This window comes from Vulpes vulpes, chromosome 3 (genome assembly GCF_048418805.1).
Source record: "Vulpes vulpes isolate BD-2025 chromosome 3, VulVul3, whole genome shotgun sequence".
NCBI classification, from domain to species: domain Eukaryota; kingdom Metazoa; phylum Chordata; class Mammalia; order Carnivora; family Canidae; genus Vulpes; species Vulpes vulpes.
Window position 1 is genome coordinate 75,866,449 of NC_132782.1, and position 25,902 is coordinate 75,892,350.

Sequence of the window (25,902 nt, forward strand, 5' to 3'; positions counted from 1 at the left end):
TTCTGTTCAGCCTTGCACTCAAATTTATCTAAAGCTCTGCTATTTCTGTAATTAATTACCCCTTTCATTCCTAATATATTTATGTATTTGGTTGTATTTACTCCACTGATTTTATCAGGGGTTTGCCAATTTTTTGTCTTTTGAAGACATAGATTTTAGTTTCATGAATCCTCTGCATTATATCTTTGCTTCTTTGTTCAATAATCTACTACTATTTTTTTCCCTCTGTTTTTCTTCAACTTAAATTAGACTGTTAACTCTTTACTATTTGGTCTTCTGTAAGTCTTTAATCAGAAATTTTCATCTGAGTAATTCTTTAGCTACATTCCATAGATTTTGAATAATTTTTTTTAATTATTTTTTTTGTTTGAATATAGTTGACATACATGGTAGTTTCAGCTGTGCAACATTGTGATTCAACAAATTTATGCCTTATGCTGTGCTCACTACAAGTGTAGCTTTCATCTATTACCATACAATGCTACTATAATACACTTACTGTATTCCCTATTATGAACCTTTTATTCTTGTGATGACTTATTCTTTCTGTAAATGGAAGCCAGGGTCTCTCACTCCCCTTCACTCATATTGCCCATTTCCATCCCTCTCCCCTTCTGGTAACCATCAATTCTCTGTATTTATAGTGCTGATTCTTTTTGTTTGTTTCTTTGTTTATTCATTTGTTTTTAGATTACAAAATAAGTGAAATCACATGTATTTGTCTGTCTTTGCCTTATTTCATGTAGCATAACACCCTCTAGGTTCATCTGAGTTGTTGCATATGGCAATGTCTCATTCTTTTATGGCTGAGTAATATTCCATTGTCCTTATGTACCTCATCTTCTTGATTCATTCACCTATTAGTGGACACTTGGGCTGCTTCCATATCATGGTTATTGTAAATAATGCTGCAATAAACAAGGGTACATACATTTTTTTGTTTTCTTTGGGTAAATACCCAGTAGTGGAATTATTGGATCATATGGTAATTCTATTTATAATTTTTTGAGTAGCCTCCGTACTGTTTTCCACAGTGGCTGTACCAATTTATATTCCCATTAACTGTGCACAAGTGGTTCTTTTTCTCCATATCCTTGACCACACTTGTTATTTCTTGTCTTTAGTTTTAACTATTCTGACAGGTATTAGGTGATATCACATTGTGGTTTTCATTTGCATTTCCTTGATGATTGGTGGTTTTGAACATCTTTTCATGTGTCTATTGGTCGTCTTTATGTCTTCTTTTGAAAAATGTCTATTCAAGTCCTTTGCCCATTTTAAGTCAGATTATTTGCTTTCTAGTGTTGAGTTATGAGGTCTTTATATATTTTGAGTATTAACTCCTTATGAGACATACCAGTCTTTTAGTGTTTTCTTTGAGTCCTTTGACAGTTACTTTTTAACTTCCCCTTTAGCTCCTTGGCTCATTCTTTGCCTGATGAATTCTCTCTGATTTTGTCTTTTGCTTTCTTTTATTGCTCTATGTTATAATGGCAGGAGAAGTAAAGCATCTTTGTGACTTCATTAAATATCTGTAGTTTGACACCTTTATATTCTTTGTTTTGTTTTTTTCAGAGAGAGAACTCAGTTGAGGAGCAGGTATGGGGTGTCGGGGAGGGGCAGAGGGAGAGGGAGAGAGAGAATCTTAAGCAGGCTCCATACTTAGTGCAGACTGGATGCAAAGCTTGGTCTCACAACCCTGAGATCTTGACTTGAGCCAAAATCAGGAGTTGGATGGTTAACCGACTGAGCTGCCCAGGTGCCTCAAACACCTTCATATTCTCATATCTCTGGCCCTAGTGTCCCTTCTGAGTTTTCATCCTCTGTTTGCAATTGCCTGTTGGATATATTCTCTCAGATGATCCACAGGTACTTTAAGCCCAGTTTGTCCACAGTGGGATTTACTATGCTCTCTGTGAACCATTTTTTCCTAATTTGGTAATGGCACCTTTAGCAATCCAGTGACTCAGGCTGAAAAGCTCTTCTTTATCTAACTCACTGTATCGATTTGTATGCCTGATTCCATTTTAGATTCTTAGTATTTCACCCTTCAGCAACCAAAATGATTTAATACTTGGCCATATCTTAATGCTATATCTTAATTTATCCATCATATTGGTACAAGAGCTAGAATTCTTTTTTTAATGTTTTTTTATCATTGATCATAAAAGTAATTCATGCTTGTTATAGAAACAGAAACACCAAAACGTATAAAGAGAAACAACTATCTGTAATTCCAGAATCTAGGCAAAGCATTGTTAATGCTTTGGAGTATATGCTTTCTTTTCTTTTTTTTCCCATAGTCTTCTTAGTTTTTTTTCAAAAACATGGTTGAAATCACTCTCTACTTTCTGTTTTTTATCTTACTCTATCATTAAAACCTTATAAGCATAAAATTTTTGTTTTGAAATGATTCTGGATATATAAAAGTTACAAAGATAGTAGAGTTTCTGTATACTTTTCACCTAACTTCCCCTAATGTATTTTTTTTTGAAGATTTTACTTATTTATTAGAGTCAGAGAGAGAGAGAGAGAGAGAGGCAGAGACACAGGCAGAGGAGAAGTAGGCTTCCCACAGGGAGCCCGATGCAGACTCAGTCCCCATACAGGGATCACGCCCAGAGCCAAAGGCAGATGCTCAACCACAGAGCCACCCAGGTGTCCCTTTCCCTAATGTTTTTTTTTTTTTTTTTAAAGATTTTATTTATTTATTCATGATAGAGAGAGAGGGAGAGAGAGAGAGAGAGAGAGAGAGGCGCAGAGACACAGGCAGAGGGAGAAGCAGCCTCCATGCCGGGAACCTGACACGGGACTCGATCCCGGGACTCCAGGATCACACCCTGGGCCAAAGGCAGGTGCTGAACCGCTGAGCCACCCAGGGATCCCCATCCCTTTCCCTAATGTTAAGTAAGACTTTACTTAACTATGGAACAATTATTAACACAATTATCAGAAATTATTGAAAAGAAATTAACATTGATGCAGTGCTATTAATTAAACTGGAAACTATTTGAATTTCATCAGTTTTCCTACTAATATCCTTTTTCTTTCAGGATGCAGTTATGGCTCCCATATCCCATTTAGTTGTTACATCTCTTTAGTTTTCTCTAGTCTGCCATAGTTCTTCAGTCCTTATTTTTCATGACCTTGACATCTTTGAAGAGTACTCATCAAATATTTTGTCTAATGCTTTCTCATGGTTAGAGTAAAGTTACGGATTTTGGGAAGACTACCATAGAAGTGAGGTGACCTTCCCAGCAGGTCCTATGAAGCGATACATGACATCAGTATATCCAGTAAAGGAATCAATTTTAATTTCCTTTTTTTAAATAAATTTATTTTTTATTGGTGTTCAATTTACCAACATACAGAATAACACCCAGTGCTCATCCCGTCAAGTGCCCCCCTCAGTGCCCGTCACCCATTCACCCCCACCCCCCGCCCTCCTCCCCTTCCACCACCCCTAGTTCGTTTCCCAGAGTTAGGAGTCTTTATGTTTTGTCTCCCTTTCTGATATTTCCCACACATTTCTTCTCCCTTCCCTTATATTCCCTTTCACTATTATTTACATTCCCCAAATGAATGAGAACATATACTGTTTGTCCTTCTCCGATTGACTTACTTCACTCAGCATAATACCCTCCAGTTCCATCCACATTGAAGCAAATGGTGGGTATTTGTCATTTCTAATGGCTGAGTAATATTCCATTGTATACATGAACCACATCTTCTTTATCCATTCATCTTTCGATGGACACCGAGGCTCCTTCCACAGTTTGGCTATTGTGGACATTGCTGCTATAAACATCGGGGTGCAGGTGTCCCAGCGTTTCATTGCATCTGAATCTTTGGGGTAAATCCCCAACAGTGCAATTGCTGTCTTACCGTTTGATTAAGGTAATGTCTGCCAGGCTTTCAAGTGTAAAGTTACACCTTAACATTTTTTTCCCTTTGTAATTAATCAGTATTTTGGGAAGATGCTTCCAGTCTATGCAAATATGCTGTTTCTCTTTAAGCATTTGCCCACTAAATTTTTCATTCATTGGTGAATTTTGCCTGCATCAAATTACTACTTTTTTGTTCCACTGATTTTTTTTTTTACAATTAATAATTGGAATTCTTTTGTAAGGAAAAATAATTTGTCTTCATTTTAAATTTATTATTATATTGATTTGGGCTCAAGAATATTTATTCCTGGGCAGCCCCCGTGGCTCAGTGGTTTAGCGCCGCCTGCAGCCCAGGGTGTGATCCTGGAGACCCCGGATTGAGTCCCACATCAGGCTTCCTGCATGGAGCCTGCTTCTCCATCTGCCTGTGTCTCTGCCCCTCTCTCCTCTCTGTGTATTTCATGAATAAATAAATAAATAAAATCTTAAAAAAAAAGAATATTTATTCCTTTGGTTCTAATCCAATACAATTATTATTTACTTTATTGCTCATATTTTTCTAGCTTTGGCCATGTGGAGCTCTGTTGGGTTGGCTTCTGTGTCTTTTCTTTCATTTGAAACACTTGTGAATTATCTGACTCCAGAAGAGGTTCTGGTTCATCTGTGTTTTCTCTGCCTAGCTTTGGAGTCAACCACTTTCTAAGGAACTTTTGTTCTTCTTATTGAAGAATGATATTTAGGTTCCAAAATTTGGATGTTTGAAATGCTCGTTTCTACTGGGGTGTTAGTGCTTCCAGGCCCTCTCAGCAGATAGAAGTAGAAAATATATGTATATCTGTCTGTATATTAAAATACAAAACCATGAGTTTTTACTGATATTTTCAATTACTGTCAGCATCATAAAGCTCATTCTATTATTCCTTTTGTGCTTATTTATAACCTTTTTCTTGTACAGTAAGAAGCCCAGTCTGGCCCTCATCATCTACAACATAGTAACTTCAACCCTAATTATATGTATTTGGAAAGGACTGTAGAGTTGCAAACTGATGCCTTTGTTAGAATTAAATTTATCTTAGGATGGACTATTCTGGTTTTGGCATCAGGATAATGCTAATCTCCTAGAATTAATTAGGAAGTGTTCTCTTTTTTAATGTTTTGGAAAAGTGTGGGAAGAATTGGTGTTGATTCTTTAAATGATTAGAGGAATTCACCAGGGAAACCTGTTTTTGGGCTTTCCTTTGTAGCAAGGTTTTTGATTACTGATTCAATTACTTATAAGTTAGTTAAGACTTTCCATTTCTACTTGAGTCAGTTTTGGGAATTTGTATGTTTCTAGGAATTTGTTCATTTCATCTAGTTTATCTAATTTGTTAGCATACAGTTGATAGTATTTTCATAATCCTTTATTTCTGTAAGATTGGTAGTAATGTATTATGTTTCATTTCTGAGTTTATTAATTTGAGTTTTCTTTTTTTTTTTTCTTAATCTACATAAAGGTTTGTCAGTGTTGTTGATTTTTGCAAGAACCAACTTTTGGGTTCATTGATTTTTCTCTAATGTTTTTCTATTCTCAAGTTTCAGTTCTTTCTATTCTGATCTTTATTATATCCTTTTTGTTGCCTTAAGCATAGTTTGCTTCTCTTTTTCTTCTATTTTATGGTGTATAGTTAGGTTATTGATTTTTTAAAAAATGTGTTTACGGCTATAAATTTCTTCCTGAGCACTGTTTTAGCTACATTCCATTCATCTCTAAATATTTTGTGGTTTCTCTGTATTTTCTTCTTTGATTTACTACTGGTTGTTTAGAAGTGTTGTTTATTTTCCACATATTGGTTAGTTTTTCAGTTTTCTTTCTGTTCTTCATTTCTGCTTTTATTCCATTTTGTTTGAAGAAAATATTTTGTGTAATTTAAATCTTTTAAAATTTATTGACACTTGTTTTCTGGCCTGACATAGGGTACATCCTAGAAAATGTTCTATACACATTTGGAAAAAATGTGTATATTGATGTTTTTGGGGTGTATTGTTTTGTATATGTAATAGGTATTATTGGTTTACCATATTGTTCAAATGCATTATTTCTTTATTGTTCTTTTACCTAATTGTTCTGTTATTTAAAAGGTGGTTTTTGAATTTTATAATTATTAATGTAGGACTATATTTTTCTCCTTAGCTTATAGCTTTTTGCTTCATATATTTTGGCACTGTTACTAAGTGTGTATATGCTTGTAATTGTTAACATCTTGATGGATTGACCTGTTTATATATTGTTTTTGTCTTTTCTAACGGTTTTTCACTTAAAGTCTTATTTTGTGTTACATATTAGTAAGGTACCTCAGCTCTCTATTGGTTACTATTTGTATTAAATGTCATTTTTCTTCCTTTCTTCTTTTTGTGTCTTTGGATCTAAAGTGAATCTCTTGTAGGCAGCATATTGTTGGATTTTTAAAAAAATCCATTCTGCCAATCTCTGGCTTTTAATTTAGATAATTTAATCCCTTCACATTTTGTTCTTTGTTTCTATAAGCTTTACATCTTTTATGTTGCACACTTTTTTACTGCCTTCTTTTGTGTTTGTTTTTTTGTTGTGTACAATTTGACTCCATTATTGTTTCCCTTTCTGTACATCTTTTGTTATTTTCTTAGTGGTTATTCCTCTGAGGATTAAAATTAACCTCTTAAATTTACAACATCCTATATTTAATTTTCTTTTTTTAAAAAATTTTATTTATTTATTCATGAGAGACACAGAGAGAGAGAGACAGAGACATAGGCAGAGGGAGAAGCAGGCTCCACGTAGGAAGCCTGATGTGGGACTCGATCCTGGGACTCTGGGATCATGCCCTGAGCCAAAGGCAGACACTCAACCACTGAGCCACCCAGGCATCCCTACATTTAATTTTCCTAATTTGTGGTAATTAAGTTCTGTGAAGTTGCATGAGGGCTGCATTAGCAAATACTAAACTGTGGCTTTTAGGGGGAAATAAAGGATTAGGTCCTTGCAATCCTCTTGTCACAAGGTATTTGCCATCTGATCAGAACATAACTTTGTTTTTATGTGTGTTCCTGTGTAAAGGTGCCTTAATTTATATATACTGTTGATTCATTAACATTGAACTTATGGAACAGCATTATAATTCATGCTGGAATGAGGCTTATCTGACACACATATTTTCCCTGCAAGGCACATCAGTCTTGTGCTTAAGAGCACTACACAGCAGTTTTAGCCCCAGTGCTTGGGAACTATTTTAAATAGCAGTATCACTAACAAAAAAGCACAAAATGCAAAAAACGGGACATTAAGTTGACCACTGAAAGAATACTTATTTTCAGTATGAGAGCTTAAACAAGAAGGCAAAGAGAACATTGTCTTGTTTGACTTCATTTGGGAATGTGTGTATTGGCTCAAATTTTTTTGCTGCTCTGAATGCGAATGACAGATAGTAATGTTAAGTATTGATTTTGGGATTACAGATAAATTTTAGCAGTAGGTAATTTTACAGATATGGAATCAGCAAATAATGAGGATTGACTTCATTTTGAACAAATACCACCTTTGGTTCCACAGTATTCAAAAACTTTGCTCATACAAAACTTCATTCCATCTCCTTTGTGGTGGTGTCACAAATTGCAACTTTATGCATTGTTGCACTCATTAATATAGATTTATGATTATTGTTCTGTACATTTGTCTTTTAAGTTGTATAGGAAAAAAAGGTGCTAGAATCCAAAAAGTTGAGTAATACAGACTTTTTTTGTATTTGCCTATGTAATAACCTTTATGTGGTTCTGTATTTCTTTGGTGTGAATCTACCTAGTTGTCCTTTCATTTCTGCTTAAAGGACTTCCTTTAGCATTTCTTGTAGTGCGGATCTACTAGTGATGAACTCCTTCAGCTTTGCTTCATCTGGAAATGTCTTAATATTACCTTCAGTTTTGAAGAATAGTTTTGCCAGATATGGAATTCTTGGTTGACATTGTTTTTCCTTTTAGCGTTGTATGCTGTCCCATTGCCTCTTGGTTTCTGCTGAGAAGCTGGCTGTTAATCTTACTGAGGATCCCTTGTATGTGATGAATATCTTCTCTTGCTTCCTTCAAGATTCTTGAATCTCTGGTCTTTCAGCGGTTTAATTATAATGTGTCTTGGTATGGATCTCTTTGAATTTATTCTGCTTGAGTGTATTGAGCTAGTTGGATGTGTAAATTCATGTTTTATCTAGTTTGGGAAGTTTTTAACCATTATTTCTTTATGTATTCTTTCTGCCCCTCTCTCCCCCTTTCCTTCTGGGACTTCCATTAAATGTATATTGATATTCTTGATACTGTCGCACAGGTCCAAAAGGGTATGTGCTCTTCACACTTTTTCTTTTCTTGCTCCTCAGACTGAATGATTGATATATCTTCAAGTTTACTGATTCTTCTCAAAGCCTGCTCAATCTGCTGTTGCAACCCTCTGCTGAACTTTTCAGTTAGTATACTTTTTAGTTCTGGAACTTGTTTCTGGTTTCTTTTTATCATTTATATCTCATAATTGATATTCTGTATTTGTTGACGCATTTTTCCTGGTTTCCTTCAGGTCTTTGAGAATGTTTAAGGCAGTTACTTAGTATTTTTCTAGTAAGTGTGATGTTTGTGTTTCTTCATGGACAGTTTTCATTAATTTCTCCTATGAATGGGCCATGCTTTTCTTGTTTCTTCATATGCTTTGGAATGTTTTATTGAAAACTGCACATTTTGGATATTATGATGTGCTAACTCTGAAAAACAGATTCTTCCCATTTTTTTTTTGTTTGTTTTTGTTGCTTGCTCTGAGTTCTAGTTGTTTGTTTGCTCAATGAGTTTTCTAGACCATTTTTGTAGAGACTATTTCTGTTTTGTGCATTATCTGTGAAGCCTGTGTTTTAGTGGCCAGGGAATGTGTTGACAGAGATTTCCTTGAACACAAGGAGCCAAAGGAAAAAAGAGGAATAAAAGCCCTCCCTTAGTCTTTGCAGATTGACTCTTTGTTTAGGCATTCCTTCAAAGCTTGGCCAGGATAATGACAACTCTGCCTTTGCTTTCACTTCCTATTTGTGCTGAGCCTGAAAATCAGTTGTAGGTGAAAGTTTAGTGTCTTCTCAGGGTTTTCTTAGCATTCATTCTGTCCTGGGCATGCTTTAGGCTTTTTTTTTTATTCCCTGGTGTAATGTGAGTGCTTTCAGTGCTTTGACTCATTCAGAACTCTGTCTCCCAGTGTTTCTTTACAGGCATTCAGCTAACTGTTGTTTTCTTGAACTGTAATTCTTTGCAGCAGTCAGCAGCAGATTGTTTATTTATCTGTTGCAATCTGTGAGGAATTGCTTATTAAAAAACTTTGGTTACAGAGTTTCTTGAATATAGATAAATAGTATAATGAACCTTTGTGTACATTTTATTAACACAAAGCCAGTCATGTTCCATTTATCTACCCCAGTCCTCACTATTTTTATGCAGATCCAGCCAGCGATGATAGTGTTCTGTCTGTACACATACTTCAGTTGACAGGTGATATAAAAAATAAGACCTTTAAAAAAAATATAGCCATTATACCATCATCTCATATTGAATTCTCATCATCTCCTCTTAAAGGGAATACACGTATTCCCTTTTCTGGTTATTCAGGGATATAGTTTAAAAAAAAAAAAAAAACCTGAAAAGTAAGTCTTTGGACATCTTGTTAAATCAGTGGTTCTCAACTGAGGCAAAATTGCTGTTTTTTACTCTGTGGGTAAACCTTGGTCATTTGACAATGTCTGGAAGCATTTTTAATTGTTAAAACTGAGGGAGGTGTTTCTGGCATCTAGTGGGCAGAGGTCAGCAATGCTTTTAAAACTATGTAATGCTCAAGATAAGCCTGTATAACAAAGAATTATCCAGTCCAAAGTGTCAGTTGTGCTGAGGCTAAGTTCTTTGTTCGGTAGTCCATAGGAGCTTTTTCAGTCAAATGGACTGAGGCAATGTGATGGCATTGAAATCAAATGATACAGTACATCTCCTTTTGAGTGATAGAGTATGTGCTTATGAAACTTAAAATACCATAGGATGAAAATTTACCAAACAAAACTGTATGAATATGTAGACTGCAATATTTGGATCATATAATACTTGTAGGAGAAAGAATCAAGTGTTTTGTGCCATAGTTCTCATTGCATCACATTTTACAATCTCTACTAATCTTTCACTAAGATTCTTGATATAAGTAGTAGAGTGTGTATGTGTTGGTTTTTTTTTTTTTTTTTTTTTGGAAGGTCAAGGTTAAAGGGAAGTAACAGGATTTAGTGGGTAATTTACCTGTATCACCTGTTTATAGACAATAATACCATCCTTTAGTTTCTGAGGTGATAAAATTACCCATTTTTTTTATTTTTATTGTTCTGAAGATTTGTTTATTTCAGACAGAGAGAGAATGAGCAGGAGAGGTGGAGAGGGAGAGAGAATCTCAAGCAGACTCTGCATGACCTGAGCCAAACTTAAGAGTCAGATGGTTAACTGACTGAACCACCCAATTTTTAAAAAAGCAAGCGGTATACTTAATAAATTCATTAATGAGATTTATTTATTTATTTTTAAAGAGTTTATTTACTAATGAGAGACATAGAAAGGGAGGCAGAGACACAGGCAGAGGGAGAAGCAAGCTCCCTGTGGGGAGCCCAATGTGGGACTCAATCCCAGGACCCTGGGATCATGAGCCAAAGGCAGACGCTCAGCCACTGAACCACTCAGGCGTCCCATTAATGAGATTTTAGATGAAAGTAAATGGAGAGGTTTCACTTGCTGTGGCTTCTGATAAAGACGTACTAATACACTCACTTTAAGATTAGAATTCACCATCTGTTTCTATTTTATTTTATTTTAATTTAATTTAATTTAATTTTTTTAAAGGTTTTATTTATTCATGAGAGACACAGAGAGAGAGGCAGAGACATAGGCAGAGGGAGAAGCAGGCTCCACGCAGGGAGCCCGATGTGGGACTCAATCCCAGGACCCTGGGATCACGCCCTGAGCCAAAGGCTCAACCGCTGAGCCACTCAGGCATCCCTCTGTTTCAATTTTAAATAATTTAATACACATGTTAGAAAAGGCCTAGAAAAAATGGGGTTAAATGCTTGTGCGAATGCTTTATTTATCTTTATTTTATTTTACAGATTCTTAAAAATAGCCTTTGAGCCTATTTCCTAACTGTAAAATAAAACAGTAATATCTTCCTTACAAGGTTGCTCTGAGGCTTAATTGCTTGGGTGAGATGGTGCATGTGAAAGTGCTTTAGACTGCAGATGTGAGTTTTCCCAAATGAGTTTATCTAACTTTATTTGGATAATATGGGTAGCAGATGGTTATAGATAGATAAAATATTATTATTCTGTTAATTTTCAGAAGGAGTTATTGAGTGCTAAGTATATAGATAGCCCAGTTTGTCTCCTGTTTTCTGTTTATGTAAGTGAAAATTTTATACTTTGAAATTTCAAATTAAGATCATAGGTCTTTTGAACAAATAACCTGATTACAAAAATGGACAAAGGATTTGAACAGAGTTCTCCAGAGAAGATATACAAATTCCAATAAACACATGAAAAGGTAATAATATTCCCAATTTGGGAATAAATGAAATATTCATGAAATAATGGGTGGATAAACAAAATGTGTCCACCCAATGGAATGGAATATTATTCGGAAATGAAAGGAATGAAATAGTGATACATAGTACAACATTGATGAACCTTGAAAATATGATGCTAAGTGGAAGAAGCTAGTCACAAAAAAACGAATAGAATGATCATATTGCTATAAAATGTCTTGAATAGAGAAACCTGTAGAGACAGGAAGTAGATCAGTGGTTGCTTAAGGCCGGGGTGGAAGTGTGGATTGAAGAGGAGCAGGATTTCTTTTTGGGAGTGACAAAAATATTCTAACTTTGATTTATATTAATGGATACACAACTCTGTGAATATACTTCAAAGCTATTGGATTATCAGCTTTAAATGGAATGTTATGGTATGTGATTATATTTCAATAAAGCTGATAAAAAAGTTTTGCTTAAGTAGTAAAGACATTTAAAAATATATTTTAAGTGTATTTCAAAAGGTCTCCCTTGCATATAATGAAAATTCAAAATATATAATAGGTTATACTGTGAAAATTGCCCTTTTTTGTTCTTGTCTTCAGTCACTTAGGTTTTCAGAGATATTCTACATGTATGTGAATAGATTTGTGTGTCTTTGTATATACACACACAAGTGGCAGGATGCTTTATGGTATTCTTCATCTTGCTTTTTTTTGCTCCTACTTTGTAGAGATCTTTTCATATCAGAGTGCATATAGATTTAGAACCAAATTTTAATCCACTAAATTGAATCATTGTTTGGAAAGCAGGGAAGAAATATGTTTAAAGGGTCTTTGTCTTTAAAGTAATTACTAATATGTGTATTTTCCATTAAAAAATTCTTCATTCTCTGTCTATAGTAGGATTGTAATATAATTTTGCTCCAAAGTAATATGTTACTATTATTATTGCTGTGGTAAGAACGCCTTACATGAGATCTGCTCTCTTAACAAAATTTTAAGTGTACAAATACGGTAGTGTTCATTATAATGTTGTCTAGCAGCTCTCTAGAACTTCTCTAGAACTTACATAACTGAAACTTTATATTTGTTAAATAGCAATTCCCCATTTCTCCCTCCTCTTGCGCCTGGCAACTTAACCATTCTATTTTCTGCCTTTGTGTGTTTGACTGTTTTATAAACCCCATATAAGTGGTATCATGCAGTATTTATTCTTCTATGGCTAGCTTATTTCATTTTAGCATATGTCCCTCAGGTTAATCTATATGGCAATATTTCCTTTTTTTAAGACTGAATAATATGCCATTTTATTTATATACTGCATTTTCCTTATTCCCACACACATCTTGGCTAATAATACCATAATAAACATAAGAGTGGATATACCTCTTTGAAATTCTGTTTTTAATTCTTTTGGAAAAATACACAGAAGTAGGATTGCTATATCATATGGTATTTTTAATTATTTTTAAAAAACTTCCAGACTGCTTTGCAGAGTGGCTACACCATTTTGCATTTCTTTTTTTTTTTTCCATTTTGCATTTCTAATAGTACATAAGAGTTCTAATTTCTTCATATGCTTGCCAACATATTATTTTATTTTGTTAATTTTCTGATAATGGCCATAGGTATAAGGTAATATCTTACCGTGATTCTGCTTTGCATTTCCCTGATGATTAGTGAGGTTGAGCATCTTTTGATATACTTGTTGGTTATTTGTTTGTCTTCTTTGGAGAATGTCCTTTGCCCATTTTAAAATTGAGTTATTATTATTATTTGCTATTGAGTTAATAAGGTTCTATATGTATTTTAGATTTTAACCTCTTATCTGACATATAGTTTGTAAATATTTTTGCTCATTTCATAGATTACCTTTTTACTTTGTTGTTTTTTTATTTTTTAATCTTTTGATCTGGAATGCTTTATAGTTTGTTCTAAGGCAAATGAACTTAAACTATCCCCCTAAATGTTTTGATGTATTCTTTTTGTTCTGGTAGAAGATAAGTAGCAAATAAACAAATTTAAAAAGCAAAATCTTAAAGAAATGGTGATTGGGTAGTGTAGTGTAGTGTGTGGCAATATTATCAATCAAATACAATTGAGATTGGTAAAAGTTTTATCTAAAGTTATGTGTCTACAATCAAAAAAGGAGAGAGGGAATAAACAGTATTAACTAATGAAAGAATATAATAATTATAGATGCCTCCAAGAGGTAATCTCTTAATTAATTTGTTAATAAAGATTTGTTAATTTATTAATTAATGAATATTTGAAAAGTTGGAAAACCTCAAAATCCTTGTAAATTTATTTATTTAAAAAACATATGGAGTTTATTCAGATTTCATGTTTTAAATGCACTCATTTGTGTGGTGGCTGTATGTGTGTAGTTCTGTCTGCACATTTTATCATTTGTTTAGAATTGTGGATCTATCACCACACCTTTTCCATCACTGAAAGGTTCCTTCTTGTTAGCACTTGATAGCCACACCTACTCCTTTGCCCTCCCTGTTCCTAATCCCTGGAAATCACTAGCTTATTCCCAGTTTCTAAATTCCTTGCAAATTTAGATCTTTTTTCCTTTTTAAAAAGATTTTATTTATTCATGAAAGAGAGAAAGGCAGAGACATAGGCAGAGGGAGAAGCAGGCTCCCTATGGGGAACCCCAATGCGGGACTCCATCCCAGAACCCCAGGATCATGACCTGAGCCATAGGCAGACGCTCAACCACTGAGCCACCCAGGTGCCCCTAAATTTAGATTTTCAAAAATAATTCAAGAAGAATGTCATTGTGAGTAGTTCTGTAATCACTATAGTAATGGAGTCAGTAGTTACAAGCCAGTGTTAGAAACTAGGGATCCCTGGGTGGCTCAGTGCTTAAGCATCTGCCTTTCGGCTCAGGGCGTGACCCTGGAGTCCCACATCGGGCTCCCTGCAGGGAGCCTGCTTCTCCCTCTGCCTGTGTCTCTGCCTCTCTCTGTGTCTCTCTCATGAATAAATAAATAAGACCTTAAAAAAAAAAAAAAGAAAGCAGACCCAAATGGTTTTATAAGTAAGTTCTAGCAAGCATTCAAGGAAGAGGAATTCTCCAGAAAGCAAAAAACAAGGGAATACTTGTAAACTAATTTTAAGAAACTAGTGTAACCTTGATATCAACCCCAGAGAAGTACAGCATGAAAAACAAATTGTAGTGCACTTTTGCTCAGTAGCATGGGTGTCTCTCAGTAGCATGGGTGTAAAATCCTAAACAATACATTAAAATACAGAGTCTAGGGGTGCCTAAATGGCTCAGTCAGGTAAGCGTCTGACTCTTGATTTGGCTCAGGGTGGTGAGATTGAGCCCTGGGTGGGACTCTGTGCTGAGGTGGAGCCTGCTTAAAATTCTGCCTCTCCTTCTCCCTCTGCCACACTACCTACTACCCTCTTCCGCCCCCCTCGTGTGTGTGTGTGTGTGTATGTATGTGTTTTTAAGATTTATTTATTTATTGGGGGTGGGGTGGGAGGAGCATAGGGAGAGAATCCCCAAGTAGAGCACAGAGCCTGACATAGGACTTAATCTCACAATGCTGAGTCATGACCTGAGCCAAAAGCAAGAGTAGGACACTTAACTGACAGAACCACTCAGGCATCCCATTTTTTTGTGGGGGGTCTTGTGTGTTAACCTGATAATATCTTTTAGCTTATGTGTTTAAGCCATTTATATTGAAAGTATGGTTTGATTAAAATCTACATCTTGCTGTTTTCTCTGTGGTTTTATTTTTCTGCTTGCTCTCATGTTAATTATTTTAAATGATTTTATTTTATGCTCGGTCTCAGCTTATTCTTTACATATCTTTAAAATATTTTAGAGATTCTCCTAGGGTTTACAGTATACATCTTTCAACCAGAATCTACCTTCAGATAATACATCACTTCATGTATAATATATGTATTTTATGACAGTATATTTCTTATTCCCTTTTACCATTTTTGGGTATTGTTGGCATAAGTTTTAAGTTGGAAATGCACAGTACATCATTAAGCTTTTTCACTTATGCTGTCAGTTATTTTTAAAGAAATTAAAGGTAAAGGCAAGTATTATTACCCCGTTATCCCCCTTTCCAGTGCTCATTATTTCTTTGTATAGATTCAGGTTTCTGTCTATATTTCTTTAGAATGAGCAATTCCCTTTAACTATCTTGTAATGTAAGTTTGCTGAGAAGGAAATCTCAGATTTTGTCTGCAAAAGCCTTTATTTTCCATTTCTGACAGATACTTACACTGGGTATAGAATTTTTGTCAATGAGTTTTGTTTTAAGCATACTTCTCAGGTGTGATTATAGTTTCAGCTGGCTTGTTTTCTAATGAGTTGTCAGATGTAATTTTTAATCTTTGTTCTCATATAATGTGTCTTTTTTTTCTCTAACTTAAAGATTTTCTCATTTTCTTTAGTTTTCATCATTTGGATAAGATTTTTAGGTTGTTTTTCATTTTTAAAATGTCCTGGTGGTTCTCTTAGCTTCTTGGATCTGTGGTGGTTTTTCATTACCTGTGAAAAATTGTTAGCTATCATTTTTCTACTATTTCATCTGCTTTGTTATCTCTGCTTTCCTTCTGAGATTCCAAGTATGTGTATTTTGGGCCTATTCCTGTTGTCCTACAGCTCGTGGATGCTGTGTCCTTTTTTTTCAGTTAAAAAATAAAACTCTTTGTTTTAGTTGGCTTTTTTGCATTGATCGCCAAGTTTTTTTACTCTCCTCAGCTGTTACTAGTTACTGCTGAACCTGTCAAAAGCCTGTTTTTTCATATTTAGCATTTCTCTTTGATTGTATATTATAATTTCTGTCTCTCTGCTGAGTTTACCCATCTGATCTTGCATATTACCCATCTTTTCTGTTGGGGCTTTTAATATACTAATCACTGTTTTTAGGGGCACCTTAGGGGATGCCTCAGTCAGTTAAGCCTCTTCAGCTCAGGTCATGATCCTGGGGTCCTGGAATGGAGCCAGACGTTGGGCTCCCTGTTCAGTGGGGAGTCTGCTTCTTTCTCTCTCAAATAAATAAAATAAAATCTTTTAAAGATATCATTGTTTTTAAAATTCTCTGTCGAATACTTTCAACACTTGTATCAAAAGAGTTTGGTTCAGGTGATTGCTTTGTCTTTTGGAAATTTTTTTTGTTTTTTGTTTTGGTTTTTATATGCCTCATTTTTTTTGTTGTTTAAAGTCAGACTTATTTTTTTGTGTGTGTGTGTTTGGAAATCAGTACACCTTTCTGCTTGGCCTTTCTTTTTGGAGTTCAGGTTAATCGAGTTAGGAGTTGTGCTTGAGTTGAGATTTGTTGTTTCTTTTTTTTTTTTTTAATTTTTATTTATTTATGATAGTCACACAAAGAGAGAGAGAGAGGCAGAGACACAGGCAGAAGGAGAAGCAGGCTCCATGCACCGGGAGCCCGATGTGGGATTCGATCCCGGGTTTCCAGGATCGCGCCCTGGGCCAAAGGCAGGTGCTAAACCGCTGCACCACCCAGGGATCCCAGATTTGTTGTTTCTTTACTTACCTTCAGTGTACACTGACTTAAAATTCCATGAGAAGATACCTTAAGTGTAGCGCTGGGGCTGGTTTGACAAGGGTTATTTTCTCAATGCCTCATCCTTCCTAGGCTTTAGATATTCCTACTGTGCTGCCTCTCAGGGAGGGTCAATTACTGTGATTTTGCAATTCTTCCAGAAATATTCTATTAGTCATTAACGGATGCTTGTTAGCCTAGTAGTGGGTGACTGGAAGAAAGAGTTGCATATTTCCATTGTTCTAATTAAACCCCAAGCTTAGCCAAGCACTTCTCCATATAACCTTCTCTGCTAGATATCAGGAGTTAAACTGGAAAATACTACTATAAATAAGCTCTTAGGGAAACCAACCCTGATTTTATGACTTTATGGTTTTACTACTATGATTTTATAATCTTACTACTACTGCATAGTAGTTAACTAGCTGAGAGATGTTACTATAGAGAGTCTAGAAATTTTACCTCTTGTTCTCAGACACCACACCAATCCGGTGGGCACCGAATGGCGGTGGAAGATGGACCAGCCTGAAATGATCTTAAAGGAAGCCATTGAAAACCATCAGAACATGATTAAGCAGTTTAAAGGTATTTATCTACCCTCTAAAAAGGAATGCTAATTAGCATGAATTAAATTGGCAGAAGAATTGCCCCTTTGACAGGATTTTGTCCCTACTGGCAAATTTTCGTATAGGGAAGTGAAAACTTTGTAGAAATATTGTATACATTTTGGTCTTTTTAGTTTTTATTGACAACTATTGTATTCCACATGATGGAAGAACTAAATAAACTTAATTCACACCAAGCAGGTCTTTGGTTCTCAATAGACACTGGCTGGGTGTCCCATGAATATAATTGAGTTCTAACACTATCTGGAGGTAGTGCCAGACCCCACAGGTCCTGTAAGACTGCCCACATCAGACCCCAGTTTCAAGTCTAGGCTGTTACCTGTGCTTCTGTTTATAAATTGGAGGTTCTCACTACCTCCTGTTCGGATTTGAGTAATTTATTAGGGTGGCTCACAGAACTCAGGGAAACATCTGTTTACATTTACCAGTTTACTATAAAGGGTATTACAGAGGATTCAGTGGATGGCCAGGTGAAGAGGTAACTTAGAGCAAAGTCTGCAAGCACAGGAGCTTCTGTCCCAGTGGCCCTGGAGTGCATCACCCTCCTGGCACATGGAGGGACTCACCAACCTAGAAGCTCATCAACTCTTGTTCAAGAGTTTTTATAAAGCCCAATATGTACTCCCTCCTTCCTCTCCCAGGAGGTCCATGGGTATGGTTGAAAAATTCCAACCCTCTAATCACTTGGTTTCTCTGGTGACCAGCCCCATCCTGAGGCTGCTTAGGGCCCTTAATCACCTCATTAGCTCAGGTGTGTTCAACAGGGGTTCCTTATGAATGACCAAAGACACGGCTTTCACTCTGGAGATCCCAAGGATTTTAGGAGCTTTGTGCCAGGAACGAGGGCCAAAGATGAAATATTACTTATTATACTTCAGTCTTTATTACTTTTCTCGATTTCTTATGAGAAATCGAGAAAAGTAATGCAAGTAATGATTAATCAATAGTAATTTATTAAGGATATTCAGTCAATAATTACACCTTTATTTTATTCTTTATAATTTTCTAAGGACGTGGACCTGTGCCTATTCATGTGTATCTGTGTATGTGCTAACTTATTTTTGTATATCTGCAAAGATGCTAATATTTAAATTTGTAGATTTGTATCTTCTAGTCTCAAGCACTTTTTTTTTGACAAATTACTTTTTCTCGTATGGATAAAGCAGTGTCTCTTATCAGTGTTTGGAAAATTCAGTGAAACTGGTGAAGAACTAAGTTTCAAGATCTGGTATCTGACTAGCAACACTCATTATTGATTTAGTTAATATTGATTATTGATCTTCAAACAAATCATATGCCTTCTTAAAAAATTTCAAAGCAGAGTCTTGTTTTCTCTTGGATAACGTATTGGTCAGAGTTCTCCAGAGAAACAGTCAACAGGATGGTGTGTGTAAGAAATTGAGAGAGAGCGATTGATTTGGGGAGCCAGCTCACGTGATTGTAATCAGTATAGGCATCTCAAATGGCTTGTTTTCAGGTTCCCATGGGGTAAGAGAAGAGTTTTAAAAAATATCTGTTGTGTTGTTGTAGGGGGAAGCTAGATAAAGGATTGCAGAGAGAAAGAACAGCACATTTGTGGACAAGTGAATCCTGAGTAAGGGCTAAAATGCCTGGGGAGGGGGGAATGACACCCCCCCCGCCCCCCATTCAGCAAGGACTGTCTACTTCATTCTTCAAAAAGCTTTCTTTCATAGGGGGATCTCTGGGTGGCTTAGCGGTTTAGCGCCTGCCTTTGGCCCAGGGCGCGATCCTGGAGTCCTGGGATCGAATCCCACGTTGGGCTCCCTACACGGAGCCTGCTTCTCCCTCTGCCTGTGTCTCTGCCTCTCTCTCTCTATGTCTATCATAAATAAATAAATAAATAAATAAATAAATAAATAAATAAATAAATAAACAAACTTGAAAAAAAAAAGCTTTCCTAGCCTATTGATTTTGACCTAGTAATTCCCCAAAGCGTTCTTTTTTCACATCCTCATTACTTGACAGTGTTACCACCATGTCAGTAAAACATTGTTTACTGTTTATTGTTGATTCATTTAATCAACAATAAATTTTCTATAAAGGTTTTCAAGTCGGAACTGGTTTTTAGTTGGAACATTTGTACACTGACACTCTTCAAGGTGCCAGAGCAATTTTTCTTTAAAGTAGTAGTAGAAAATGGGCTTATGAAGAGCCAATGGGGCAAAGCTACCGTCCGTGGGATTATGACTGAAGGCCTCTAAGTCAGAATCCCGCCCAGGCAATGATAGGGCAGCGCTGCGGAGCCTCGGTTGGCTTCAGGCTTCGGATAGCCGGTCCCCCGCCGTCCCCGCTGGCGGGCCGCTGCGCGCGTCCTGCGTGCCCCGCGTGGGGACCGGGGTCCGGTGCGGAGAGCCCCTCGTCCGGGGAAAGGGGGCCGCCCCCTCGCCCATCACGCAACGCACGTTCGTGGGGAACCTGGTGCTAAACCATTCCTAGACGACCTGCTTCTGGGTCGGGGTTTGGTGCGTAGCAGAGCAGCTCCCTCGCTGCGATCTATTGAAAGTCAGCCCTCGACGCAAGGGTTTGTTTAAAAAAAAAAAAAAAATTAGGGGATCCCTGGGTGGCGCAGCTGTTTGGCGCCTGCCTTTGGCCCAGGGCGCGATCCTGGAGACCTGGGATCGAGTCCCACGTCGGGCTCCCGGTGCATGGAGCCTGCTTCTCCCTCTGCCTGGGTCTGTGCCTCTCTCTCTCTCTGTGACTATCATAAATAAATAAATAAATTAAAAAAAAAAATTAAAGAAAATGGGCTTATATTTGAAGGAGTGGTGGGTTGACAGGCTGGCATATGGGCATAAAGGAGCTCTCATATTTTATGTTTTCATGAAGAGTGAGCACTCTTTATTTTCAGGTTTTGGATCATGGTAATAACTATTTGTTAATTTTTTTTTTTTTTAATTTCATTCCAAGCTTAAATAAGGCATTACTTTTTTGAAAAATCTGTCTTACTGCTGTAATAATTATAGTAAACCTAGCTATGATATTGTAGTATTAAAAGAGAAAAAACCCTAATTATTAAAGGATGAAATACATAATTTGGAAGAATACAGAGCTCTTCTAGAAAACTGGTGGTAGCCTGCAGCCCTCAATAAACATATTGTTTTCTTTTTAAAAATATCATAACAGGCAAAATTATGGAATTTTAGTATTTCAGAATATTGGTTATGTTTTCTGTCTTCTTGACTCTCAGCAGAAAGTAAACCATTCAAATGTATGACTGTTTATTTTATTGTAGACATTCGTCAGGCAGTGAGATTTTGTAACTTCCCTTAGGCTTTATCAATGGTTATAGCCTAAAGTTTTCTTTCTTTCTTTCTTTCTTTCTTTCTTTCTTTCTTTCTTTCTTTCTTTCTTTCTTTCTTTCTTTCTTTCTTTTCTTTCTTTCTAGATTTTATGATTTTATTCATTTATTCATGGCAGAGAGGGAGAGAAAGAGAAAGAGAGGCAGAGACACAGGCAGAGGGAGAAGCGGACTCCATGCAGGGAGCCCGACGTGGGACTCCATCCCAGGACTCCAGGATCGCGCCCTGGGCCAAAGGCAGGCGCCAAACCGGGTCTCCAGGATCATACCCCAGACTGAAGGCGATACTAAACCGCTGGGCCACCGGGCCTGCCCAGCCTAAAGTTTTCTTTTTTTATAAACCAGAATTCCTCCTGCAGTCAGTGAAATCTCTATGTTCTATCTTTTGTTCATTCCTCGAGGATAGAGTTTAAATAAAACAAGTCCTTTTCCTTTCTGAATGGTGAGCCTCAGAGTGAAGATGGTGAGGCTAACTCCTGCTACCTCTTCTGAACTGCATATCCTCACCTGGCTGCAGTCCTAAAACGGATCCTACATGTGGACTCTATAAAGATGCAGATACATAACTCTAGATTTTATTTCAGCCACTGGTGGAGTCTCTCTTCTCTCTCTTCTCCAGATCTGAACTCCTCTGTAGAGACTGGTCTGGAGAGGTGGTTTATATCATGGGATGTAGTTATTCACTCACGGAGACCCTGCTGGAAATTCCCCCTTTCTCCCACAGCAGTAGTAGAGTTTCCCTATTACCCTGTGCCCCCAGTGGCTTGAGAAAAGCAAAACAAAATTAAAAACCAAAGGAATGGGGTATTACCATTTTTCTTAGTTAGAATTTGGGTTACATTTTCCTTAGGAAAAAAAAATGAGTTTGATTAGCGATATTGAAATAGATATATTAGTACTGTAGTTTAAGTATATTGCAGATTAATTTGGTCTTCAGGGGTTTGAATGGTAACTTAATCTTCATTTTAACAGCATTATATCTGTGGAAATACAAATTTCAGGTTTAAACAAATGCTTTCGGAACATTACAGGCGGTTTTCAAAGAATCTAAGCTATTTCCTTCTTAGTTGGTTATATTCTGGATATCCTGACTTCATCCCCTCTTTAGAGGTTCAATCTTAACTTATTAATAATTTCCCTTATTATGGTTTGGAGTATTTTGTTTTTTAGTGTGCTTTTCTACACCATGATGAATACCTGCTCTCTCTCATGGGTCTGGTTTAGTCATTTTATGATTTTATTTTTGTAGAGGAGGAGACTTGCTGTGGGGCTTTTTGCTTCTTCCCTCTAAACTTCAAGGTTTAGCTAAAAGGCCAGCCTTGAACAGATTTTGAAGATATTTTGATTGTTTTTTTAATGCTTCCCTTTTGTGCTTCTGTTCTCAATTCTGAGGGCAATTATTGTTCTTCAGTTACTTAATTGAATCATTAAAATATCTTTCTCCTCATGACCTTTATTGGCTTTCCCTTTATACACATGCAGAATTAACTTTCTGTTGATTACAAGTGGGTCAGAATTTCAGTGCAGCTCAGCATCTGTTCAAAATGCTGCCTGTCCCCTTCTAGATAACTACACCAGGGAGAAATCGTTCCAGAGATTGGGGTGGAGGCTTCCTTAGGTCAATTCCTATCAGTTCAGCAATCAAGTGAGTGAACTCTGTTTGTCAGGAACATCTTCATTGCTGAAGTTGCAAAGATGAAAAGACATTATTTGTGCTAGATTTTTTTTTTAATTTATAGTTTAAGTTAGATGTGAAGTAATGCAAAAAAATAAGTTTCCTACGGATGGTTTTCACAAACAAGGCATGCTAAAGTACATGTCCAAAAGAAACATGGGGGCAGTGAGGAAGAAAGCCCCACCTGCTAATTGTTTTCTGAAGGTTATTTATGAGAAACTTCCCAGTGGAAGTGACCATGTCAAAGATCTATTTGACGTTCAACCAGGAGGGTTCTTAGCAAGATCTTTAGCGAGGGACTATATTGTTATGAAAAGAAGGAGGAGAATATTTTATGTCTCATTTTATGTCTGACCCACACTTCAGAAATAGGCAAGAATGCCCTTATGCTGGGCAATATATCAAGTTTATTTTTGTGGTACTTGGATTTATTGCTATAACAGAGGATGACACTTCTGGCGTGTCAAGTTTCTGCTTTGGCATCTTTGAGTGAGATAAAGTATGCTTCGTAGTAATCTGATGACTGTAGTGATTGTCCAGGATCAGGAAGCTATTCAGGATAAGGGAAATGTCAGGAATTTACTTAAGGGGAAAAAAAAATCAGAATAACAAAGCAGAAGTGAAGAGGGTAAGGTTTAGGGAAATATGGGAATAGAGAGAGAGCGCCTCTGTGTGTGTGAGAGAGAGACAGACAGACACTCTCCATGTGGAAAATATCTCTGTAGATTTGTTACTGAAATGTAGTGTTTGCTGTTCTCTGGACTATCTTCCTGCTCCAGAGCTGCTATTAGAAATTTAGAGGATGTCTTATTTCCTGAACTATCTCCTTGAGGACAGTGAAGGAAGGCCTTGTTTTAGGAAAGGTCACTATTATAATAGCCTCTGGCAGTGAGCATGAAATAGAAATGTGTTATGAAGGACAGAACCATTATTTTACATATTCCTGTCAACACCTTACTTTTGAGAAAATTAGGACAATTTTTAAATCCTAGAATCATGACTCTTTAAGGATTTTTACCATGGGACTTTTTTTGTCTGGGTTTTTGTTTTTGTCATTGTCTAAATAGATAGGTTGAGATTTTTAGTTCAGGCTCTCAGAGAGAATGACAGCTGATCCTTTGCTTTTACATCTTCCTCCTTCCCTGGCTGCTTCTTGGGTGTCCTCCCATGACCTCTCTTTCTTTCCCTAGACTTGAGTCCCCTAGCTCCCAGTTCACTCCATGAGTGCCCTAGCTCCCAGTTCACTTCTCCATCTACACTCACTGCCCTGGCAGTCCAACTCAGGCCCAGAACGGAAGTACTATCCATTTGCCAAAATGTTTATTTCCTCCCGGTCTATTCTTGCAGAATCCAAACTTGAACATTGGACCCTCATTCACACATATATAAGAGATATCAAACTTTACCATTCTAAAATTGAGCACAGGCTATTCCTTCCCTGTAAGACCTGTTACCCTCAAAAGTTTTGTTTGTCTAAGTTGGTGGCAGCTCTGTTGCTCTGGCCAAAAGCTTTGTAGAAATCATTAATTACCGGGACGCCTGGGTGGCTCAGTGGTTGAGCGTCTGCCTTTGGTTCAGGGCATGATCCCGGTCCCGGGATCCAGTCCCACATCGGGCTCCCTCATCATGGAGCCTGCTTCTGCCTCTGCCTATGTCTCTGCCTCTCTCTCTGTGTCTCTTCTGAGTAAATAAATTGAAAGAAATCTTTCAATAATGTGAAATCATTAATTACCTTTCTCTCTCTCTCTTATCTTACATCCAATCCATTAGAAAATCCTATTGATTTTATCTTCAAGACAGATCTCTTCCTGCAACCTCCACTGTCACCACTGCAGTGGAAGCCAACATCATTTCTTGCTTGGATTATACAATAGCCTCTTGCCAGTGTAACCTCTTTGCCCCTATAGTCTCAGTTTAGCATCCAATCTGATCCAAACATTTAGAACGAAATTTAGATTATGCCACCTTTCCAGTGGAAGTGGAAAACTTTGCTGTGGCTACCCATGTTTCTCAGATTCCGGACATGTCAGTGTGCTCCTGCCTTAGGGCCTTTTCTCTGCCGTCTGCTGCCTAGATTCCTTGGGCTACCACCCGCATCTTCTTCAAGTCAGATCACAGCTTTGTAGCGAGCTTCTCCTGACTGCCCTTTTTTCCAGGCAGCCTGCCTCCTCCTCTTCTTTGGATCCCTAATCTATACCCTACTCTACGTTTTCTGTTCCATATGCTTATCACCTTCTAAGATACGCATATCCTGTGTGGTAGCCAGTAGCCTCGTGTGGGCTTTTATATTTTGAATAATGAAAATTAAAAAAAAAATTTGGTTTGTCATCAAAGTAACCACACTTTTAAGTGTTCAAGAGTCACACGTGGCTGGTGGCTACTGTATTAGATTGCACAGAGAACATTTGCATCATCTCAGAACATTTTACTGGACTACACTGGTATAGAATTTACAGATTTATTATGTTTGATGTTCTCTGTTTCATAAGAATATAAACACAAAGGCAGAGGTTTTTCTCTAAATAGATAAATTATTTGTAAAGTTATTCACTGTAGAAAAGTTGTCTAGAGGATGCCTGAGTGGCTTAGTTGGCTAAGCATCTGCCTTTGGCTCAGGTCATGATCCCAGGGTCCTGGGATTGAGTTCCCCGTTGGGTTCCCTGCTCAGTGGGGAGCCTGCTTCTTCCTTTCCCTCTGCCATTCCCCCAACTTCTGCTCTCTGGCTCTCTCTCTCTGTCAAATAAATAAAATCTTAAAAAAAAGCTGCCTAGAGCACTATTTGGCACATAGTAAGTGATCTATAAATATATGCTGAATTGAGTGGAATTATTTTATTTTTGAAATAATTAAAAGATTGAATTTTTGTTTCAATTCACAAAATAAATATTATTCAAATAAAAATATTTGCAGCTAACATTTTTGGAATGCTTTTGTGCTAGGCCTGGCACTGCCCTAGGTATTTATTTCATTGAATTTTTATAAAAGCTGTGTATGGGGGCACCTGCGTGGCTAAGTCAGTTGAGCATGTTCTTGATTTCAGCTCAGGTCATGATCTCAGCCTCATGAGATTGAGCGCCATGTTGGGCTCTCTGCTCAGCATGGAATCTGCTTAAGATTTTCTCTCTCCCCTCCCCTTTCCCTTCCCCTGCTTGCACTCTCTTCCCTCAATAAATACATTCTTAAAAAAAAAAAAAAAGCCGCGTGTGTGTGTGTGTGTGTGTAAAATCCCCATCTGTAGATTAGAGAATGGGCATAGAGAGGTTGAGTGGCTTGA

General features: G+C 37.0%; 1 protein-coding gene across 2 annotated transcripts in view; it reads left to right on the plus strand.

The window, feature by feature from the left end:
• Positions 1–25,902, plus strand: part of LOC112934119 (S-adenosyl-L-methionine-dependent tRNA 4-demethylwyosine synthase TYW1) — a 201,860-nt gene that overhangs the window by 75,896 nt on the left and 100,062 nt on the right. For both annotated transcript variants that reach the window (XM_026017508.2, XM_072752780.1), the window contains exon 11: positions 17,484–17,593. In XM_026017508.2, coding sequence (XP_025873293.1) covers positions 17,484–17,593 — 110 coding nt within the window. The remainder of the gene's footprint in view (positions 1–17,483; positions 17,594–25,902) is intronic.